Source organism: Nematolebias whitei, chromosome 2 (genome assembly GCF_014905685.2).
Source record: "Nematolebias whitei isolate Nwh7 chromosome 2, NemWhi1, whole genome shotgun sequence".
NCBI lineage: Eukaryota > Metazoa > Chordata > Actinopteri > Cyprinodontiformes > Rivulidae > Nematolebias > Nematolebias whitei.
The window spans coordinates 11613947-11637085 of NC_056499.1; the positions used below are offsets into that span (position 1 = coordinate 11613947).

At 42.4% G+C, this 23139-nt stretch overlaps 1 protein-coding gene across 2 annotated transcripts in view; it reads right to left on the reverse strand.

Moving 5' to 3' along the window:
* Positions 1-19232, reverse strand: part of LOC119422763 (protocadherin-9) — a 342953-nt gene extending 323721 nt beyond the window's left edge. For both annotated transcript variants that reach the window (XM_037690170.1, XM_037690162.1), the window contains exons 1-2: positions 19091-19232; positions 15550-18672 (exon numbers count right to left, since the gene is read on the reverse strand). In XM_037690170.1, coding sequence (XP_037546098.1) covers positions 15550-18585 — 3036 coding nt within the window. In that variant the 5' untranslated portion in view covers positions 18586-18672; positions 19091-19232. The remainder of the gene's footprint in view (positions 1-15549; positions 18673-19090) is intronic.
* Between the last annotated feature and the right edge of the window lie 3907 nt (positions 19233-23139).

Consider the following 23139-nt stretch of genomic DNA (forward strand, 5'->3'; position numbering starts at 1 on the left):
GATGGATGGATGGATGGATGGATGGATGGTGGATGGATGGATGGATGGATGGATGGATGGATGGATGGATGGATGGATGGATGGACGGACGTTACAGCGTGCAAATGCATTCCTTTAAAGAGTGTTAGATCTTAATTATAGGTTGATTTTTACAGGTCAGCATCAGGCAGGGGAACCAGACTGAACCCACCCATAAAGATCAGGTTGAGATTAAAAACATTCATTCATTCATTCATTCATTCATTCATTCATTCATTCATTCATTCATTCCCCTCCTGCTCACTCAAACTCAGACTAAGCTCTTCTTCTGGCTTTGAAATCGAGAGGACTGATTAAGTTGAGTTGGGCCGATTTGTTGGTGTGGGACTTTGAACCCCCTCCCCCACTCCCCTCCCCTAACTCTCCCTTCCATAATTTTTTTTTTAACTAATCAAAACATAAATAAATAAAAACTGCTAAGATGCTATAAATCTATACTTTTCAGCTGAAAGATGACCTGAAATTATAGAAATGTATAAAACGTCAACTTCTGACACTTAAAGAGAAGAGAAACAGCTGTTTCCTTCACCGTCCGTCCATCATCTTTATCCGCTTTTTCCTTTTTAGGTCGCGGGGGTCACTGGTGCCCATGTCCAGCTATCACTGTGCGAGAGGTGTGGGACACCCTGGACAGGTTTCCAGTCCATCATAGGGACACATGGACAAATAACCATTCACTCTCTCACTCTCACCTAGAGACAATATAGAGTTACCAATCAGCCTAACATGCATGTTTTTGGTCTGTGGGAGGAAACCCACGCATGCACTGAGAGAACATGCAAACTCCACCCAGAAAGACACCCTGGCTGGGATTTGAGCCACTGACCTCGCTGAGAGGCAACAGCTCCACCAACTGCGCCACCGTGCCGCCCTGTTTACTTTACCAACAATTTATATTTATGAGAGTTATTCCGACAGTGCAGGGATGATGATGAGGATGAGGTGAAATGATGGGAAGCTTCTTGATGTTTTATTGGAGCTGAGGCTAACGTTTATCTTATAACGGCTGCTTTCAATGTTCAAAACTGAATCTTCGTTAAAAACGGAGAACTTTAGAACTCCGGTTAAAACCGTCCCATAAAAACAACAAGGACGACGACTTTTATGTGCATCCTTTGTATTTAAGAGTCAGCCATTAAAGGCTTTAAGAAGCTACAATATAATTCAGCCACTTTTAGCTCACAGTGTGAGCATAAATCTGAACAGATTCCTCATAAAAAGGTAAATTCTTGCTGTAGAAGGCGTTTTCAACAACACAGTAATTCTTCTGGTCCTCGGTGGTCGTAAACTGGTCACTTCTGTGACGCTCCGATGGAAGAGAAGAGCCTATTTTAACGTCTTCTTTGTTCACAGTAAAACTTTAGGGACAACTATAATGGATGCATAATTAAATGTTAAAAACAACATTCTGCTCGTATCACACATCATCTCGTTGCTTTTAGTTCGACACGCTAATGGTTTAGTTTATCTGTCATTAAGGCCCCCTTACAGAAAGTATCCACTCTATCTGGACCAAAATGAAAGAGAAAAAATGTCTGAGCAACAAGGCAGCGCAGAGGGAGTTATTTGATGCTTTTGTGCCATATAACTTTGAATCCCGAGAAAATTAAATTTGTTGGAGGAGCACAGGTCCCTCAGTATCTCACTGTGACTGTTGGTTACAAATTGTGAACAATATTGTAAAGAAATTTCCCAAATGTATCAAAATGTTTGCGAAGGGTCTCAATTTTCTCTTATGAGCCTCAGGGCTTCAATCTGTTTTCCACGAGTTTTAAACATGGGCGACAGTGTTTGATTAAAAAAAATACATAGTTGCAGAGTTGCTGTGAGCATCTGGATCCATTCTGTTTGTTTTCCATATTTCGAACAAACAGGAGCTGCATTTGTGAGCAACAAGTGTGCAGACTCCTGGTAAATTTCACCGTGACTTGACGCAAATGTCTCGTTAAGAGTTTATGTAAATGTTCTTGTAATTTTGTGTCTTGGGCTAAATGTTTAATCACTGAACTGCAACTGTTGGAGGCAAGTTCAGAATTCACTCAGCTGTGCAAGAAAGAACAACAGTTTTAGTTTCAGTCTCACTGAATTCTGTTTGTGACTCCAGCCGTGCAGACCAGGGCTTAATCTGAGTCGAAGGCTGCCGGAACAGGATCCAGGAACTCTCTTATTGTGGCAGGGTGCATTCCGATAACTGTTTGCTTGGATCTGGTAACTCTTAGGCTTACTAATAATAAAGTTATGAACAAATATGACTGCCTGGAACAAATAAAACTTATATTGGATATGTAAACTGAAACTAATTACATAAACACTCATTTTAAACACAACAGCCACTTAGGGCATACGATCTGTCTCTTCAAGTAGCATTTCCACATCTACAAAAAAATCTCTGCCCCTAAAAGCGTGGTGGGGATGAGTGCCGAACAAACCAGGCAGTCGTACGTTGGCACGAGTAGAGCTGTCATTTCTAACCCAGGCCCGAAGCCCGACCCGACCAGAAACCGGGTCGGTATCAGGCTTTTGAATGCATCAGCGGATCAGCTGCGATCCAATTATATGGCAAATATGGCTTGCCATATATTCCAAATATATGGCAACATGGCTTGCCATAAAATCAAATTATATGGCAACACGGCTTGCCTTACATTCCAAATATATGGCAACGTGGTTTGCCATACAATCACCAGCTGCACATGGACATTTCACTGCGAGCTGAACGGCATTGAAAGAGGTAAAATAAAGTTCAGTTAAGCTTCAGATGGGACTATACTGCCAGGAAGCGATCAATCGCCCAAATGGACGTTCTTTCAGCCGCTGCACTCAGCGGACGTGTTCGGTTCGGACCTGTAATTACTGTTAATTTGTCGGATCGGGTGGGGTTTGGAAATTATGGCTACGGGCTGGGGCCGGGTCTGACCAGATTTTTTTGGGCCCGAATGAAACTCTAGACCGGAGCCCACAGGCAGCGGCCATGGACAGATGGGGGAGACGCCTGGAGGTTTCATATGGGGAGTCAGACAGTGAACTCAGCAGAAAAGAGTCGGTTCGGAACCGTCAAGTAAGAGGGAGGGGGGTAAGATTGTCAGAGGCGGAGTGTTTACAAATGTAGATAAACCTAGATGTTTAACAACCCGTTAAAATACAGCAACATGCAAGACATCGCATCATCTTTATTCAACATTTTCTGGGGGAGGACCCCCAGATACCCCCCTCCCCCCTTGTTTTTCTGTGCACGGCTTGAAAAACTTCATTCTTGGCCGTGCACATTACGGTATATTGTTTCCCACCTCGGCTCACTCGGTCCCCACCTTGACGCCCACATTCCTGATTCCGTCGACTGGAATACACTTTGAAATGAAGGTTGGCAGGTTTGAATCAGTTTTTCAGTAATTATTATTTAGCAACTCAATTTTAAACCTGAAACGTTTTATGTCAGAGAAGAGCTCCTGTGTTTGTGTCCATGTCCAGCTCGTGCGCTCAATGAGATTTGTTCGAGGCGCCTCTGTGGCTGCCGTGAAACAAAATTTGTTGCACAAACATTTTGAACATGCAGGAAATTGAGAACCTGAAACGTTTTGAGACTCTCTGATGAATGTAGTTTGCCAACAAGTGGCAGCCCAGTGAAATACAGAGTTCCACAAATTAATATCTAAAGCCCGAACAGCGCACATCCACTTTATGAGTGTTTCTCTCTTTATATCACGAAGCGAAGGAGAAAAGCCCGAGGTACAAACAAAGCATCGTTGACAGCTCGGAAGCAACAGCTTCTGCAGGAGAATCATTCCCTTTGGTTTGGACTTTGTAACTTTGTCGTCATTTTACATTAAAAAAAATAAATATATAATGATGTGAAGCAGAAAAGCAAAGGGGAAACAGCATATTAAGGCCTCTTCAAAAGGCTGTAACTTTAAAGGATACTCATAACTGCTTGAGGTTTTATTGGTTTGGAGATTTAGGCATTTTTACGTCAAAAACTTCCGGTTTTTTTTATCTTTTACTAAAGATGAGCTATAAATAGACTCCTTATCATTGGGAAGGGCAGCAGAGAAAAGTTTGGATTTGACTAAACTCTTCACTGCAGTAGAAAAGACTGAATGAAAACTCCTCAGCGTCAGATGTTTTTGAAACAGCTGCCAACTGGTTCATAAATTTAGGTCAGTAAGGCTCAACATCCAGCGTGCCAACAAACGGCGAGCATTAAATAAAAACACAGCCGGCCTGTTTCACACCGTAAGAGTCGGCTCAATTAATTATCTTTGACAACAAATTTAATTGTAAGCTAATATTCAGCTGGCCGCCCGCGTCTTTGTTCGCTGCTTTTAAAAAGACATCAGTCAAGGCAGAAAATCTGTTCGCCTCTCAAGTACAGCACAACTTGGCGACATAATTAGCCGCTGCTCGTGTTGTTCGCAGGCGAGGACTGATTGGAACCGGTGCACGAACAGCAGCCGACAAGGAAGTTCGACACACAAACAGACAAATTCAAAACAAGAAGGAAATCGTCTCTTTCAAACATTTATTATGAAATTATAAAGGTAGAATAGCACTGTTCAGATAAAGCTTTAGCGAACAGAAAACCGTTAAGAGTTCGTATCAGAATGATTTTTTTTGTAAAACCAGAAATGAAAAGGCAAAAAAAAGCAAACAGGTTGAATAAATAATGTCCAAATTAAATCATTAATAATAATAATAATAATAATATTTAAAACAAGTCCATTATTTGTTAACACAGCACATTAGGCAAGATTACCAGGAATTCAATTCACATGAAACATCTCATATATACAAGATTTACATGGATGAGGTTTACAGAGTCTGCGTGAGATTATGAGGCCCTGTGGCAAAGCAGTCAATGGCAGTCACATTTCAAGTCAAGTGGGAAAAAAAAAACCAATTGGGTGAGAGCGGGGGAGGGTGGGGGAGGGAGTGCCGTTAGCAATGCTATTTCACTCTAAGACCAGCTTCTCTGTCCCCTTCAAGAGCAAGTTTGAAGGTAAGTAATCCGTTATTTCATTCTTAAAAATGATGTAGGACCATGCTTCCGGAGTGGGCGGGGCTTAAAGCTGCACCTTAGTGCACAGACTCTGGTTCCAAAAATACAACATGGAGGCTTCTGTGAATCAATGAACTCAAAGCAGGATTCTTTTTTTCAACCAGAAGTGCTAACACTATGCTTAATAACATTGTTTAATATTGCCTTTATCATAGATATAACAGGAATAACTAATATAATTTATGTTATGCACAGATTTAAATGTTGACAGTCAACACTTAAAATCAGCTTCAGCTTTTTCCAGCACTCGGAGCAGATTTGAAATTAATAAATAATCAGTTTTGTTCATTATAAAATCAAGATAAAAGCCTATTTTTAATTTGATGAAACTGTAGCCAGTGCTATGCTGTGGACTGTGGCTTAAGTCTTTCCTTTAAGAGACTGTTTTATGTTTGACTGACTTGTTTTATTCACCTTGTTTTATGTTTGACTGACTTATGTTGTTCACCTTGTGTTTTTCTTCAAGAAAATCATTTTAAAGCTGTTTGCTTCCAAAAATGGAAAAATCAGATGAGCGGAGAACCCCTGGTTGAAATATATGAATAAATCTGCTGCTAAACGCCAAAGAAGAACAACAAATAGTGTCAAATATAAATATCTGGGATGCAACAGGGTGGTGGAGCATCGTGAGGACTGAGCTCTGGATCCAAACATGAGGCTTTATAAAAACTGATACATTTAACGTTTCACCTGTTTTCAGTCATTTGGCTGTTTCTGTAATCAAACACACGGTTGTTAGCATCAAATTTTGCACATGACTTTGCTAAAATAATGTGCAGACTTTCTGTTTCTCAGTTTGCGATATTGTCTAAAGTCTTCAAGACTTTGCAACGAGTTCTCGTAGGTGAGCCTGAAGCAAAAGACTGGATGCTAAGTCTTGTAGCTTGTTGCAAATGTTTGTTTCAAAGCTGTTTGGAAAAGAGACATAAATGGTACTCCTCTGGTTGACAAGCTGCCTGGCTAATCAAGAAGATAAAGAGAAACAAACCAAATTATGTCTTAAAAAAAAAAAAAAGATTAAAGATGAGGGGGATTCCTCCATACGTGACACATTCTGGGGCGGAGGTTAAAACAAGCCGTGTTGCTGTTGTCTTTCTTTTTAGGTATTTAAAGCATTAAAATGTCATGATTTTCTTGTTTTTAAACACCATGAAACCAGTAATGGACCTAGTGTGGTTAGTGTTAGTGACTGCATGTGACCCGACAGGTTTTCTTCTGCTGAGTCCAAACAACCAGAACCTCCAAAGTTCCCTCACAGAACAGACCAGGGATGAGCCCGTGTGAACACATCATGTGTCACCAACGATCGCAGCTCAAAGGTGAACACACCCTCGCTGTGGAATTAACGTTGCATGTAACGGCACTGCCCCCCCCCGATAAAACCAGGGAGAGAGGTCAGGGCTGGAGGGGGGAGGGGGGTGAGGGAGTGGAAGGACATGGGTCGTTGAAGTGAAGGGGAGGGGGGTTCAAACAATGAAGCAGCATCAAAACTTCATCTTTTCTTTTTTTTATATAAAACGTTTTTCTTTGTAGACAAGCAAGAAACATTTTCTTCCACCATCTACTCGTCTTTTTATGCATGTTTAGAGAAAATGGAATAAAAAGGAGGTGTTGATATTTGACTGTACATGTTTGAAGCTGAAGTTCGTCTGTTTCTCGTCATGCAGTGTTGGAAAGAAAGAAACGTGAAGCCCAAACGTCACTTTGACTGACGGCTTCAGAAAATAAATAAACAAATAAATAAAAAAGGGAAATGTGTTTTGCAGATTAGTGAAAACATGGATTTGAATTAAATAACGACAGCCCCACAAAAGGCACGGTGACTTTTGTGCATTCATGTTTGGAGGCAGAAATGGATGGATGAATGGGTTGTCAGCCAAAATAATATTCATTAAAAAAAAATAGACAAATGAACAAACCAGAAAAAGAACAAATATTTAAAAAAAATTCACACATAGATGTAACGCTTTCAACACGAGGCAGCGTATGAAATGTTTCTCTGTGGTAAACAGTGAGATGAGGCAAAACAATATATATATATTTTTTTTATTAAAGAGAAATAAAAATATGTTTACAAACAATACAAATGTAAATCCTGGTAATTTGCCGTTGTCTGTGTTTTGGCTGTCCTACCCCAGGTGCAAACAAAAACTAAATAAACATAAAAGAATATGTAAAGAAATTGTAGCACTTTATTTATTCTCAAGAAATAAAAGTAAATGAAGTTGAGCCAGTGAACCAACAGGGGGTTTGATGTATTTGGATGTTTAGTGTAAACAAACACCCCACTCCCCCACCCCCCGGGGGCAATAATCTCCTCAGATTACTGCTCACGTCCACTACCTCCATGCGACCCACCATCCATTTCATTTTCCCACAGACACACACGTGCAGAGTGCACGATAAGGTTTGAGAGGAAACGCAATATTCTTCATATTTCAGAACAATCAGATTTAAAGCTCCTCTCACTAATTTATTGGATTTAATAAAGTTATTAATGCAGTTTCAATGCAACACCAGTTTTATGTTTTGGGTCAAAGTGTATTTTTCATTTGCCAAATATAGAAAAAGTTGTTGAACTTGACTAAATGCACATTTAACAACCCTTAACTTTTATAAGGATAACACACAGAAGAGAATTCTGGGCTGAAAACTATTTTAATTCCAGTTCAGATTGAGTCACCTTTGATCTGCTCAGTGGTTCCCAACCATGATCCTTGAGGAACACCATCCTGCATGTTTTATTTGTTTCCCTGCTTTGACACACCTGGTTTGAATGACTGGTTGACTAACAGCCTTCTGCAGAACTTGAAGGAATTAAACCACTGAATCAGTCGTGTTAGAGAAGGGAAACATGCAGGATGGTGTTCCTCAAGGACCAGAGTTGGGAACCACAGTTTTAGGTTGTGCAGTTTTCTTGTTTTTATGCGATTTTATTTGAATTATTTTTGTATTTTTTGCTTGTTTTTAGCAACTTGATCAACTTTATTGTTTTTAAACGTGCTGTAGAAATTAAATTGACAAAACTAACTTGTGGGCTGCAGTGAGCTGCATGTCGCTTTATTTCATTTTACGGTGGCTCGTTACATACGGTCTGTACAAGCATGGCTAGTCGACCGTTTATTTAATTGATTTACATGTAATTTAAAGGTAAATACATTTGTTTTACTAATTAAGAGGAATACACTACATGTAGTTTACTAAATGTTTAAACCTCTTAAGGGGGATCACAGCTTTGGTTGATGAAAGTGTTTGGGGGAGTTAATAATTCACATGAACACAGATTTAACAAGTTCCTGTCCTTTGATATAAACGCGTCCAGTTCTCAAACCGTCCTGAGGATCGGACTCACACGCAGCGTAGGAGATCACAAACAGAGTCTTCTGATTAGGTGACGCGATAGCAGGGGAGGAGGATGTTTGATCACAGTCGACAACCATCACTGGCCTCCCTCCATCTTCCTCCGCCAAACTCTGTGTCAGCACAACCCAGAAGATACAGCAACACACTTTCCCCTCAGGTGCAACATTGTCATAGTTCATTAATCTTCTCAAACTTCTCGTGCTGCCATCAGCCCCCGTACATACTACTAATCCCCTTATTAATGTGGCAAATGAACCTGCACAAGAAGAACGACTCCCCCAAGACTCCATAATTACAATGGTCTGTATAAACTCCTGTTTGCATAGAACGGCCATTCATTAAACGTTCCGACAAGACAACGGCAGGATTACTCAGCTAAAGCAGTCACGTTTCTCTAGCAGGCCTTTAGAACGCCGAGCGTTTTAATCTGAACACTCCATCAAAGTGCAATATTTAATAGCTTGCTCTGTGTTTGTTGCTCATACTGTAATATAAGCCTATTTATGCAGTAATGGCCACAACAAGAAGAAAAATGACACTGCAGGAGTGAAATCTGGATGGAAGCGTCTGCAGAGCCGACCGCCTGGTGCTGAGGCATGAACCGTCATGTAGAACAAGACGTCAGCGCAAAGTGAGAAAAGATAATTGTATGTAAATAGTTTGCCTCTTTTCTCTTATGCAAACATAAAAATTATATAAAATGAATCAAAGCAATTAAGAATTCTGCTCAGGTGACTCTTGCACAGCTAAAAATGTGCATGTTCATAATTTGACTTGGTTACAGGAAACATGTTTTTATACAAAATAAAAAGAGTACGTCTGATTCTAATTATTGTTTTGTTTTTACACCCACTGATATTTATTTACAGTTTAATGTGAAAAGGGGATTTCAGTGAATTACACTCGTTGTTTCGTACACCTGATGTGTTTACTAGAAGTCTGAGTCTGGAGCTGCTTTCCAGTTTGATTGGATTAGTTTTCAAAGGATGTGATGTGATTATAGATCCGTTATTGGATTTATAGATGCATCTCAATGCGTCCATAGTCATGCTTCTTCCAAAGCATGAAAGAAACTGAACTAATAAACAGTTTTCATTCAGTTCTGGCAGCACAAAGTCTTCGTGGTTAGCACCGCTGCCTCACAAGAAGGTTGTGGGTTCAAGCCCCAGTTTGGTCTTTTTGTTTCAGTTGGCATGGTCTCCTTATGTTTGCCTGGATTTTTCTCCAGGATAATCCAAAGAAACATGTATGTTTTGGCTTCCAGGCCTCCTATGAAAAAGAGATTTATCTCAGAGGTTTGCCTGAATAACTAAAAAATAAACAAAAGAAAAGCAAAAAAAAATGGCAGAAGATTCTGTTCACTAGATGTAAGTTGCGTGAAAGTTTTCACCCAGAAGAGAACGTAGAAAAACATCTGGTGTTAGCCACCACCGCTAACCAGAGGACCACTGAGCGACATCGAAGTCTCCACCTGACTCTAAAAGGTGAGGTGTTTCAAAACCCAGTGCATCTTTTATTGTGATGGCTTGGTGTCTGAATTCACAAGGTGCGCACCTTTTTAGAGCCACGCTCCAACAGGACCAAAAACAAAAGCATGGAAACTGAAAACGTTAGCTCCAACATGATGCGTGGACATTCACCGAATCCTTTGAGCAATTTAACTCTTATTTCTTGCTCATTTAGTTCAAAGTCTTGTCTGGATAAAAACTGTTAACAGATGCATCGATTTTAGTTTCACACTTGCATCGCAGCTCCCCACTGTGTGGTGCCTACAGAGTCCCACGCATTCGGTCATGTGACGATAACATGAGCCCTGGGATGGGATGGACAGAAAACCCAGTTAATGCAGAGCCACCGGGCTCATGTTCTGATAGTGAACCACGTCTGCGCACACAGAACCACAGCAGGACTGATGGGGATGATTGCAGCTGGTTGTTCAGAAGCTCGGCTCGTGAAACTAGGACAGCTTGATTATTTTCATCTTTTTATTTCAGTGCTGTTTACACAAAAATGGGTCTCTGGAGAATAAATAATAAGAGAAAAAAGGCCAGGTTTTTTTTTCTAATGCTATTAGTAAATTGTGGGGTCCGTATGAAGCTGATTCTATAAGGCGCTGGTGTGATGGCACCGTAAATGTCTGTTATTACCACTCCCTACATGTTTTAGAGTCCCTGAAAAGACACTGCTGAAGGTCACGCTGCTGCTCTGTGTCTTTTTCTCTGCTGTTTTTAATCAGTCCATCATTATTGATCAGAGCTGATGCTGCACCGAGGCGACCGTTGAAAACTGAAGGGAAATAACTTGTAACTCTTAGAGAAAGAAATCCATTTAAAAACTTTTCTCCCTTTGTTTCTCACAGACGTCATCTTTAATTGAATTTTTTGTTTCGTCTCAAGTTCGGCCGACAAAAGACGGTTGCTGTTGGTTAAACACACAAGGCCGCAGCGTAAACGCTAAATTTCATCACTCTGTCATGAGGTGCTCTATAAAATGCAACAAATTGCACCTCACTGGCTCTAATATCAGTATATTACATCAACTCACATTTTAGAACAAAGAAAAAAAACTGTAATAAGTTTAAGTCATGTGACACGTTTTTATTATCTATATGTGTATAAGAAATCTTTTAATATTGCATTTCTTATCCGTTTGTTTAAAGCAAGGCCACTCTGCATGATATGATGTATATGATATGATAATCCATGATATTACTGTCTGCTTCACTGTTTCACCCAGAAGTAATTGGTATTATTTTACCTTTTGACGAAATAAAAAAGGAGCTGATCTTCCCTCTGACTTTTAATCAGTGTGCAGAAAGACACCCCCCCCCCCACCCACCCCCGAATTACAACACACTGGGTGTGACTTGGAAATGGAGATGGGACACAAATGTCAATATAAATAGACGGTGTTGCAAAAGAAAATATATGGATGGACGATGGACTAATGGCATCAATAACTCGTCAAAAAGCAGGTCCAGATCCAGAAAACCTTAGGTGTGTTTATGATCGGACTTTAAGCAGAAATACTGTCAGATGATAGAAAAATTAAAAACCCAGTTAGCTCTAATAATTAAAACAACGTACACTTCCCGACCAGAAAGATGGAATTCAGTAAAGAAACAGGAACGCATCTTGCAGGAACAAAAGCAGCTTACTGTAAAGTCCATCCATCCATCCATTTTCTTTTACCCGCTTATTCCATTTTGGGTCACGGGGGTCGCCCATGTCCAGCAATCACTGTGCAAGGGGCGGGGTACACCGTGGACGGGTCGCAAGTCCATCACAGGGACACATAGAGACAAACGAGACAAACAACCATTCACTCTCTCACTCACACCTAGGGACAATTTAGAGTTACCAATCAGCCTAACATGTATGTTTTTGGTCTGTGGGAGGAAACTGGAGTACCCGGAGAAAACCCACGCATGCACGGAAAGAACATGCAAACTCCACCCAGAAAGGCCCCCGGACCGGGGTTTGAACCAGGGACCTGCTTATTGAGAGGCAGCAGCTCTACCAGTTGTGCCACCATGCTGCCCCACTAAAAAGTCAACATTTCAAAATCTAAGTTTTTTTGTTTGAAATGAGAAAAATGTTCTGATCAAAAGTAAAATGTCCTCAAATGATCACAGAGACGTTCAAATGCCTGTGATTGAACTTCTCAAGATACTTCCACCAACAGTCAGGTGAGCATCTCTGGAAAAACACAGCAGATACTGAAAAATGACTTCCACAACAGGAGCTAAAACAATTAAAGCTTCTTATTCCTTCAGTGATCTCATCTGAAGACACATCCAGTGACCATCGAGAAGACGCCGCTCTGTTACAGTTCTGACTAGGCGGACACAAATTAGTTCTTAAGCTAGTAAAGCCAACATCTCACCGGGCTGCTGAAGACTAGCTGGTGAAAGAATGTCATAATTGTGGGAAAACTGAAACTTGTCGCTGCGGTCTCACCAAACTTTTAACAATTACCACTGTGCAACTTCTGAGTTGTGTGTCTGTGTTTGAGCAGTTTATTTTTGTGTGCACGGCATGCAACGCTGCACTCTTGTTCGTGCACATTATTTTGTTGCCCCTCGGCTCGGTCAGCGCCCATCTTGGCAGCTGCAGACACTTTGGAAGTACCTATAGGTAGATTTGTGGACGTTTGCCTCGGATGTTTTCTGTTAGAAGAGAGCTCCGGTGGAGTCAATGTCCACCGGCGCTGAGGGATTTGAAAAGTGAATGTTTTTAGTTTTCGAGGTGATTGTTTTTCTGGACTGGAATTGAACAGAGAATGAAAATAAACCTTAATGTTTCTGTTGCAAGATATCAAAGTGGGAACTGTGTATTAGAATACTCGTTTTTTTTTTATTATTATTTTATTTTAATTTTGTGACAGATCCTGGCGAGTGGAGGGAGCTATTTTATCCCCCATCAGGTGCAGTGGTGGAGCTCGAGGGTGGCCAATGGTGGCCTTGGCCACCATGGATTAATCTTTGGCCACCCCAAGGGCCACTTCAATCATTTGAGGAAACTATATTTTTAAGCACAATAAAAAAAATGGAAATCATAATTCCCTCAAATAATAGGGGTGTTCAGTTTACATATGATGGTGGCCATCTTGGATTTTGACGTGGCAACCCAATTTCAGTAGTGACCTTTCTTACACCAATTAGGGGTGTCAAACTCACTTACAAAAGGAGGCCAAAATTAAAAACTTGGTTCAAACTAAGGGCCAATTTCAAAAAGCTACATTAACTCAAGTCAGATACCCAAAATCTTCTCTTGGTCACATGTTGCTCAACAAGTTTGACTGGTCCTGTTTGACGTTCTCTGTTGCACTTTACACATCATAATCAAAGATTACTAAAAAAATTCACGTGATAAAAGTATTTTATGTTCAACATAGCATCTTGTGGGCCAGAGAAAATGTCAAAGAGAGCCACATTTGGCACACGGGCCTTGAGTTTGACACATGGGCAGATGTAGCCATTACCAAAATGGAAATTGGACAGATGAGCGAGCAGAGGGTATTTCCAATCCCCTCTCTTTGTTCTGCGGCAGGGGACAAAAATACAGCTCTAGCGCTCCTCAGATGCACTCAAGGTGAGTTGGAGATGCACACAATGATTTTGAGACTATTTAGTAGTTTAATTTTAATTTTTTAAAACACGTTTAAAACAAGACAGGGCTGCATTTCTCTGTGACTAAGTAAGGAAACTCCTTCATGAATATATTTCACCAACCACTCCCAGCCCTGTGAGATACTGCCTTTATTTATTTGTACTTATTCTCTGCTGCATAACAAATTGCCACTCTGATTGCTATTTTCTTAGTTTTGTCTTTAAGTTTGAACTCTACAAACAGATGTTAGCTTTAAGGAAAGGTTTTTAGATGTGCGACTGAACTGCCTTGAGTTATGCTGAGGCTTCTGCACCGGCTGCATTTATGCTATACACAAAACCCCTCGAAATCTATGAATCAAACTACACAGAGCTGTGAGTGCAAACGTGTATATTATCAGTGGCACTACAGAAAACACATTGGCCCTGTTTGTGTGCTTCTTTGAATCATTTGTCAGACTTATTGATTCCTGTAAATCTTGCTTAGAATTGTGGGATGACTGAGCAAATCAATGAAGTTGTGCTTACAGTATAGTGTCATATCTCATGTGTTCCCCTCCGAGGCTGGAATAGAGTAAAAATCTCCACCTAGCCACAGCCACCATCACCTATTTTATCGCTTCATCTCATGTCTCTCACACATCACCAACCACGTGCACGTGCACCAACAGCGCCTAGTGGGTAACTGAATGCCTCTTTTGACGGCTACTTCTCACACACAAACGCATTAAATGCAACCCCAGATGCAGTGACCTGGAGGGACGCGTCGACAAGAGGCGCACAGCGTCGCCCCTGTAATTCCGCCCTCTCTTCCTCGGATGGATCTTATCCCTCACATCTCTAACTGCCATTATCAATCTTCCCTGTGCAGCCTCTGCATCATTAGGTGCGAGTATTTTACTAAGAACACCAACATGGGTTTCAGTCTCTCTACCCTTGCATTCCACTGCAGGCTGGCACGGTGCCAGGCAGCAGCATGCAGCGCAACAGTGCCACCTAAAGCTTCAGTACCACCACAGTCGAGCCTGACCCACTGACAGCCCTGTTCTCCTACATGCACTCTCTCTCTCTCCTCCCTGTATTTGTCCACGTGTGTTCCATTAGATTAAAACTGTGTGTTGTGCAGTGATGCTTTATTAGCAGAAAAATTAATAAGGCTTTGATAAAAGCAGCATGGATTACGTTGAAATTTGAGGCTCATTATTGGCTAATCCTTTTTGAATTGGATGTGTATCAAGTTCCAGACAAGCTTTACTCAGTTTGCTAGTGTGATTTGAGAGAGAGGCATTTAAATCGAGCTCAGATGAGGAAGCAAAGCCTACAGTGACATTCACAAAACCACTGTCGCACACTAATTATTCACTGTTGTTGCTGCAGCAGGTGTTGAAAAGGTTACAAAAGCTTTTGTGGGATTACAACAGACACAAAAATAAAGTGGGGAAAAAAATCAAAATGAAAAAAAAAATACATGAACACATTTGTATGGGGAGAGGGGTGAAAATAGTTTGGTTTTGTGTTTGCATTTTTTTTTTTTTTTGCGGCGATATTGACAGTTATCTGAGTAGACAGGCAAGAAAAAAATGTTTCTTTCACAATGAACATTGAGACAGTAAATGGTATTTAGGTACTTTTTTTTTTTTTTACCAGCAATCTAAACTGAGTGCTGAGGAGAAAAAAGTAAGGCATGTCAATCACTCACCCATTTGCATTTGTTAAGTATGGTTTGAATATTTTTTAAGGATAAAACAGATGATTGATGATTATCGTTCCCAAATTACACTGGGTTACTGAGTCAATGATCAGCTTCATTAATGAATGAGAAACAGTGGAATTTGTTGAAGCTGTAAATTCCCAGGAAACTTTTCTGCTCTTTTCTTTTTTCAAACTACCTTTAAGGGAGTTCCTAATCTAGACTGGCACTTCAGCACTGTGGAACAGGGCAGTTATAGGCAGTACTTATAGACCAGTAAAAGTGCTCCTTTACCTGCTGTCTGGTGTGCATGGGCCCCTTGGTTTTGAACCCTCCTTGGGAGCTGCTCTCTGAGGCACTGAAGTGGTCTGAGCTCGTGGAGGATCTCTTGGAAAGGGTGTCACAACCCCCAACAAATGTGTTATCCAACGGGAGTTCCTGAATGACGTGATGCTTCTTGACTGAGACAGGTGTGTCGGCCTTGAGGTGGAAGGCCGATTGCGGCGATGCAGACTTGTAGTGCCGGGCCAGGTCTGGGCTGGTGGGTTTGAAGGTGGTGGTGGGCGTGGCATTCCAATCAAAGCGTCCAATCCCTTGCTCCTCCAGCTCTGTGGGCAGACTGATGCTTCCGTTGATTGGCTCATGGGCAGGGTCGTCAGGCTTGTTCCCCTCGATGGTGACAAAGTTGAGCAAAGAGCTTTTGGGGGACTTCCTTTTCTTGCGTTTCTTCTTCTTGTTCTGCTTGTTTTCTGTGTTGGGCGACATCCACTCGGCCCCCTGCTTTTTTCGCTGTGCAGCTTTGAACCGAGAAGCATGGCGACACCGCAGCAGCACCGTCACAAAGATGACAATAATCACCACTAAAGCGCCGGTAATGAAAGCTATCATTATAGTTAGATAGTCACCACTTTGGTAAGTTTCACTGCTTTCGCCAATGTTTCTGTCAATCGGGGTCTCCATGGTGCGCCGGATGAGGTCATAAATTAATGATGAATTGCCCACAGTGTCATTAACATACAGAAATACCAGCACAAGAGTGTGGAGTGATTTGGGATATCCCAGGTCACTAATGTTGACCACTAGTCTGTGTAAGCCTATGTCAGTTACAGCAGGTTTTTCCTCAAGCGTGATATTTCCAGTGACTGGATCGATTCTGAACAAACCCTTGTTATTCCCGCTCACAATTGAGTATTTCAGTTCTGCGTTCATCCCCGTGTCCCCATCAACTGCAAACACCTCTGCTACCACAGATCCAGGAATGGAGGAGAGAGGGACGAGCTTGAACGATGTGTTGGAGGGGGGGTAGATGACGATGGGCGTGTTGTCGTTGACGTCAATGACATTGATGGTCACCTTTGCAGCTGAGGAACAAGGCGGTCTACCACTGTCCACAGCCCTAACATCAAAAGTGTACGAGCTCTGCTGCTCCCTGTCAAACGACACGTTGGATTTTATCACCCCAGAATACGCATCAAGAATAAAGTTTTCATTGTCATTCAGGATAGAAAGAGAGACGGCAGCATTTTCTCCAGCATCAGAATCTGTGACAGTTATCACTCCCACCGTGCTGTATTTAGGTAGATTCTCTGACACAAAGAACTGAAAGTGGTTATGTGTGAACTTGGGATTGTTATCATTCTCATCCAGCACAGTTACAATAACAGCTGCCTGCGTCTGCAAAGGGGGGGTCCCATTATCTCTAGCTGTAACAGTGAAGAGGAACCTATCTTGATCCTCTCTGTCAAACACCCTGGATGCGGTCAGGACCCCAGTTTTACGGTCCAGGTCAAAAAACGATGCATTTGGTCCCAGCTGATACACAATCTCTGCGTTCTTCCCGCTGTCCTCGTCTGTGGCGCTGAGCGTGGTGAGGAACAGGTCGCGTTTGTTGTTTTCCATGATGGCCAGCTCGATGACTGGCTGAGTAAAAATAGGTGGGTTGTCATTCTCATCCTCCAGCCTGACTCTCACCAAGGCTGTCTGATTCAAGCTCGGCTTTCCAGAATCTGAGGCAACAATCTTAAAGTTGTATTCCTTCGTCCCCTCGTAGTCGAGCAGCGCAGATGTCTCTAACAGATACTGGTTGTCATACACAGCTTTCAGGTGGAAGGGCACATCCTTCTCTATGAAACAAATGACCTTGCCGTTGATGTCTGTGTCTTTGTCTGACACCGTGATGAGAGCTATCTTTGTATTGATGGGATCCTTCTCAGAGAGGAAAACAGTGCCATTAATGGGACTGATTATGTATCTCAGGTCTATATTGGGTGGATTGTCATTTACATCAGTCACATTTATGGTGATGGTAGCTCTGGCTGGACTCGAGCTGCCATCACTGGCTAAAACAGAGAGCTTGTGAATAGCAGTCTCCTCCCTGTCCAGAGGTCGCTGCACTGTAATTAGGCCAGATGTTGTGTTTAATGCAAAGAGTCTTTTTGTAGCAGGGGACACCTGAGTCCCAAATACATAACGTATCTCTGCATTTGCTCCTATGTCTGCATCTGTGGCTTGGAGCTGCATAACAGATGTGCCAATGGGGGAGTTTTCAGGAATATGCACCTCTGTCTGACTCTCTTTAAACACTGGTTTGTTGTCATTGACATCTGTTACTGTAACCTGAAGAATGGCAGTGCTGGATTTCTGTGGAACGCCGCCGTCTTCTACTTTAATCTTCATCACATACGTATCTTTCTGCTCTCTGTCCAGATTCTGCTGCACGATGAGCTGGGGCCACTTCTCCCCCTCAGGCGTCTCAACTATGTCTAAGCTGAAGGCACTCTGCCCGTTGATCAGCTCGTATTTGTGGACGCTGTTGGGGCCGGTGTCCGGGTCAGTGGCAGAGGGGATGGCGAAGCGGCTGTTAATGAGGGTGTTCTCGGGGATGGAAATGTTGATCACCGGGGACGGGAACATGGGGGCATTATCATTCGTGTCTTTGACGATTATTTTAATCTTAATCAGCCTGAAATAATCATTAGGCAGGATGACCATTTCGATATCAAAGGAGCATTCGCTGTCCTCAAACGAGGGGCCGGGGCACAACTTCTCTCTGTCGATCCGGTTTGATGTGGTGAATATTTCTCCAGTGCTGCTCAGAACACGGACTAGTGGGTTATCTCCCGTTTTGGAGACAAGCCGGTACACTAGATTAACACTTGCTGCAGTGGCAGTGTTCATATGGGAGATGTTCAGGGCCTTTGGTATGTTTCCAATGAGGACATTTTCTTGCAATTCCTCCCTGATGGGATAGATTAGCTCTTGAGCTATTGATGGATCGAGCCATATGCATGCGAGCAGAGCACCCAACAGGTAATAGTCTTTTAGATCCATGGCAACGTTATTTTGCTTCTTTATTTTTCTCTATACAAGCTTTTCAGTCAGTGAATCGTTGCATGTGATGGCAGGAATCTTCCACACCTACGAATACATAAAGTTTATTTTTAGTGAAGTCACTGTAACATGAGCAGTAAATGTAATTTAAGCAACAGTACTCTCTCTTTTTTTTTTTTTTTTTCCAAGTTTTCAAACATTAAATCTAACCACAGGGATTTATTATGAGAATCATTCACAAACATTCACAGAAATTAGCTGCAGCCATTCAGGTCTGCTGCTTAATCCTCCTCATTTTATGCTCACCAAGAATTTTCAGCCCCTTCGGCCACTGAACTTCACAACACATTACACAGACGAGGTTATTTCCCACTTAGATGCTAAAATGAAGGATTAAGGTGTGTGTGTGTGTGGGGGGGGGGGGGGGGGGGGGTGTCTAAAAGGAATGAATGAAGCCAGTCAGTCTGATGCTGAATTCAGTGAGGGCTGTTTTTATTCTACATACCCAGATCCGATGCAGCAGAGGAGAATCTGGAGTGTGTCAGCTCATTTAGTCTTCTCATCCGGAGAGATGCTCCTTTAGTTTCTTTTTATCTTTCTTTCTTTTAAGTTAAATTGAAGAAGAAGAAAAAATCCCTTCCAAATATTAAAAAAAAAAGAAAAGTAGGAGCAATCAGACAGTTTGGGGAAGAAGATGCTGAGCGCCCAAACTGGGGTAAATGTCAGGCTGCATAGCCCGTGTCGCAGTTCCTTTCCTCCTCCTCCTCCCCCCAGTTGAAGTTCAGAGATGGACAAACTGGGATCAGGCTCAGAGCTTTCTGGAGTCTCTCATTAGTCCCAGAATCAGGGCTCATCCCCTGCGCACGTCCCGAGAAAACGCTATCTCTTTCCTCCCTCCTCCTCCTCCTCCTCTTCTTCTCCCGGTTACCTGTGAAGGTGAAGGCAGCGACGCAGCACGAGCCGCGCGCGTCCCGTCATGATGACTCAAGTTCCAATAATCACCAGAAAGACACAAGGTGAAGAAAAAAAAATAGCAAAGGGTTTTATGGAGGAAAAAAAAAACGGTGCTGAATGTCCCGGTGGCTCTGAGATCCTGTGAATGAGAGCAGCCTGTCCCGTTCCACGCGCTGAGCGTCCGCGCCGCGTATCCTCGCGCTCCCACTCCCACAGCTGAATATCTCGCTCTAACTCTTTGTAAACCCACAGGAGTGGTGGTGAAGTATACCCACTACAACCCCCTCCCCTCCCTTACCCCGCCGACCCTCGTCATTGGACACCGCCCCATCCCTTCCAGACGCGTCTTCGACCCGAGCGGCGACGCGATTGGCTGGCGGCCGCGTCACTCCGCGCGCGCGCTCCTGAGGGTCGCGTCGGCGGGTGAGAGATGCTGCAGGCTGCAGCTTTAACCGAAAGCCCGAGGCTGGAGATGATGATGATGATGATGATACATATATAAATAAATGATAATAAATGTCATTTTATTGTGTTCCTTCAGGCAGATAAAACACTGACTCTACAGGGGCGCATCAACCTGTTTGCGCGTGCACCTTCACGACCTGCTTAGAATAAACAAATCACAACCAAAATTATGCGCGTGTGCGAGAGAGGATAAAAACTGCTCTACAGGCAGAGAATCCGCTGTGTGCGCGTTTGCGCTCCGTGCTCCACGCTTTGCGCCCCGCAGCCGCTCGTGAGCGTTTGTCCCTCAGGTTTAACCTTGGCCGTCCCTCCATGTCATCACAGCTACTTTGTTACAGCTCGCAGAGACGGATTCAGTCCAGAGGAGTCGTCTGCTTGCCTCCAAACAAAAATAAACTGTTGTTGGATTAATTTACAAAAATAGGTTAAATTATTACAGTCAGGTTTATAGGAGACTAATAATCCTTGCATTATCGTTGTGTTTCAAGAACCTTTAAGCTTCTCTTCAGACTAATTAAAAGAAACAAACAGTGTACAGATCAGAATTGAGGAGTTCAGATCAAAGACCCTCTCCAAGCAGCTTCGTGTTCCTCTCACCACAGCTGCCACTGTTCATGGCACTGTAGCCAACCTCCCAGGACATGGACGCAAGAGGAAATGAGGCCCTGGGTTCATCAGATGGCTAGTGCGAATGAAACAAACAAACAATAAAATTAAATTAAATTAAATTAAAATCCAGAGCCATCCAGAGCTGGAATCCAACACTTTCTGGTCATAATCTGAAATATTATCAGCTCCATGGAAGAAGACCTCCACTATCAGCAGAAAACACAAAAATCAGACAAATGGTTGATAAATCCTCAAAGGTCATTGGAGTATTTCTGAGACAATGAACACCTTTTGTTTTTTGTGGGGGTTTTGAGGGGGGTGGCACATTTAACAAAACTATCCAAGCCTACATGGATGAATTCCTTTTGAGTTTTCGGTCCCATCCCTGCAGGATGCTGCAGATGTGGAATAAAAAACTGAATCTTACTTTGATGAACTCTGCCCCCTGAAATGACATGTTGGAAGCATCACAAGATATCCAAGAAAAATGGCAGATTAAATGATGTATAAATCAGAGTGTAGAGATACAGCCGTCATCAAATGCCTCCTGCCTTATCTTTACTTAATTTCAGTTTTGTGTAGATAACTGTGTCTGAGCTGCTGAGAGGAGCGAGAGAGCTGTCATGGTGAACACTGCCATCTTGAGGTAGACCTTCACCAATGCCTTAATCCTGCTTTGAGCTTCAAATGGCCCATAACCTCCCAGTTCTGAATCAAGATTTCAGTTAAAGCCCCCCGTACCCATGAGAGGGTAACAGATCACACAACGAGGGGCTGCGTGAGGAGCAACGTGCAAAAGGCTGCAAAAACAAAAGTGCGAATGAGCAGCGGGGTAGGTAAAGGACACAGGAGCCACGGCGCCGAGGTGAGAACCAGGCTGCAAATGTCTCCCGAGAGTGCGGCTTAGCGCCCGGTCAGCAGTCCATTAGCACAACCAACCTCATGGCCTGACCTTTCTGCCTCCAGATTCAGCCGTCAGTGTCCTTAGCTGGGAGAGAACAGCTAAAGGAGGGATGTGTCACTTCAGCTCAAAGTCTGACACCCTGATGTGGAGGGAAAAGTGACAACATAACTGTCTGCTGGTGAAACACTGTCTTGCTCCGTTGGCCAGCTGGAGTCATTAGGAACTCATCACCTGCTCGTACTCACTCACTGGGAGTGCGAGTACATCTGTCTCGGGTTTTTTCTGCATAACAAGAAATATATCCAACTAAGTAGGGATTTGCCAACCTTGCCAGGTCTCTGAGGTGTTTCGGTGTGTTAGCAGGAGGATAATTGTGCAGTAATTGGGACCGCTGAACAGAAAGCACGCTCCTAAAGCCAGAAACTATCTTCTGATCACCAGCTCTGTGGAGGAATATGTGCTGTCTGTGTCATTTGTTCTAAAACCTTTACCTGGTTCCTTTAAGCAGGAGAGCTGAGAGTCAAATGAGCTTGGATTTAAACGCTAAACGGCCAAAAGTGAGCAAATCGCTTCAGTTTGTTTATATAAATTGCAGCATTACTCACCTCAGAGCACTTTATCAAAATAAAAAATAACTTCAAATCATACATTTAGTTCAGATCCAGATTAAAATCTTATTAAATTTGTTCATATTATAATTAAATAAATCCACGACAAGCAGCTTTTTAACAGATCAGATGTGGGCAACATATGGTCCGAGGGCCAAAAGTGGTCCTTAGCCAGTTTCCATTTGGCCCCAAAAATTCCTAACTGAAAAGAAAACAACTTTTAAATTAGTTGATGAAAACCATTTGATTAATGAAACTTAGAAATCTAAACGTGTGAGAATTCTATATTAGTGTTTTATGTTGTTTCTTTAGATTATTGTTTATTTTCCTTACGTGTGTTTGCTGCCTTGTTCAGTGTTTCTCCCCTCGTGTTGTCAGCTCCTGGTTCACCTGTTCCCCGTCCCAGTCACCCCAGGTGTTCATCGTTGTGTCTCGTTAATGTATCTTTAAGTTCAGTGTCTCTGTGTCCACCTCATCCGTGCATTGTGCTTCCCAGCCCTCATCTGTTTTCTCCGTGTCTCCCTCTGCTATTGTTTGTGTAAGTTTTCCTGCCTCGTCAGCTTTTGTTTTGAGCTTTTATGAATAAATAAGTTCTTGCTTTTTACTCTTGAGTTCCTTGGAGTCTGTCTGCACCCTTGGTTAGGGAAAAAAAAAACACAGCAGAGCTTGATAAAATGAAACATATTGGAAAAATACATTATAAACCCCTGGAAAGACTAAAACTTTTACTTTTCAGGTAATTGTGTTTCCAAAACTAGACTGAACCTTAAAGACTAAAAAAGCACATTAAAAAGCTATTTTTGTTTGTTTGTTTGTTGGTTGGTTATTTAAGCTAACAAATATATTGTCAAAAGTGCCAGTTTACAGAGTATGCTAACTATGCTAAAAAGAGAAAAAGCTGAAAAAAGTTGTTCCAATTATCTTAAAGATTTTTTTTTCCAGTTTTCCCAAAGCCCTTCAATCACTTCATATAAAATAACGTTGCCCACTGCTGTTCTAGATTTACTGTCTTCC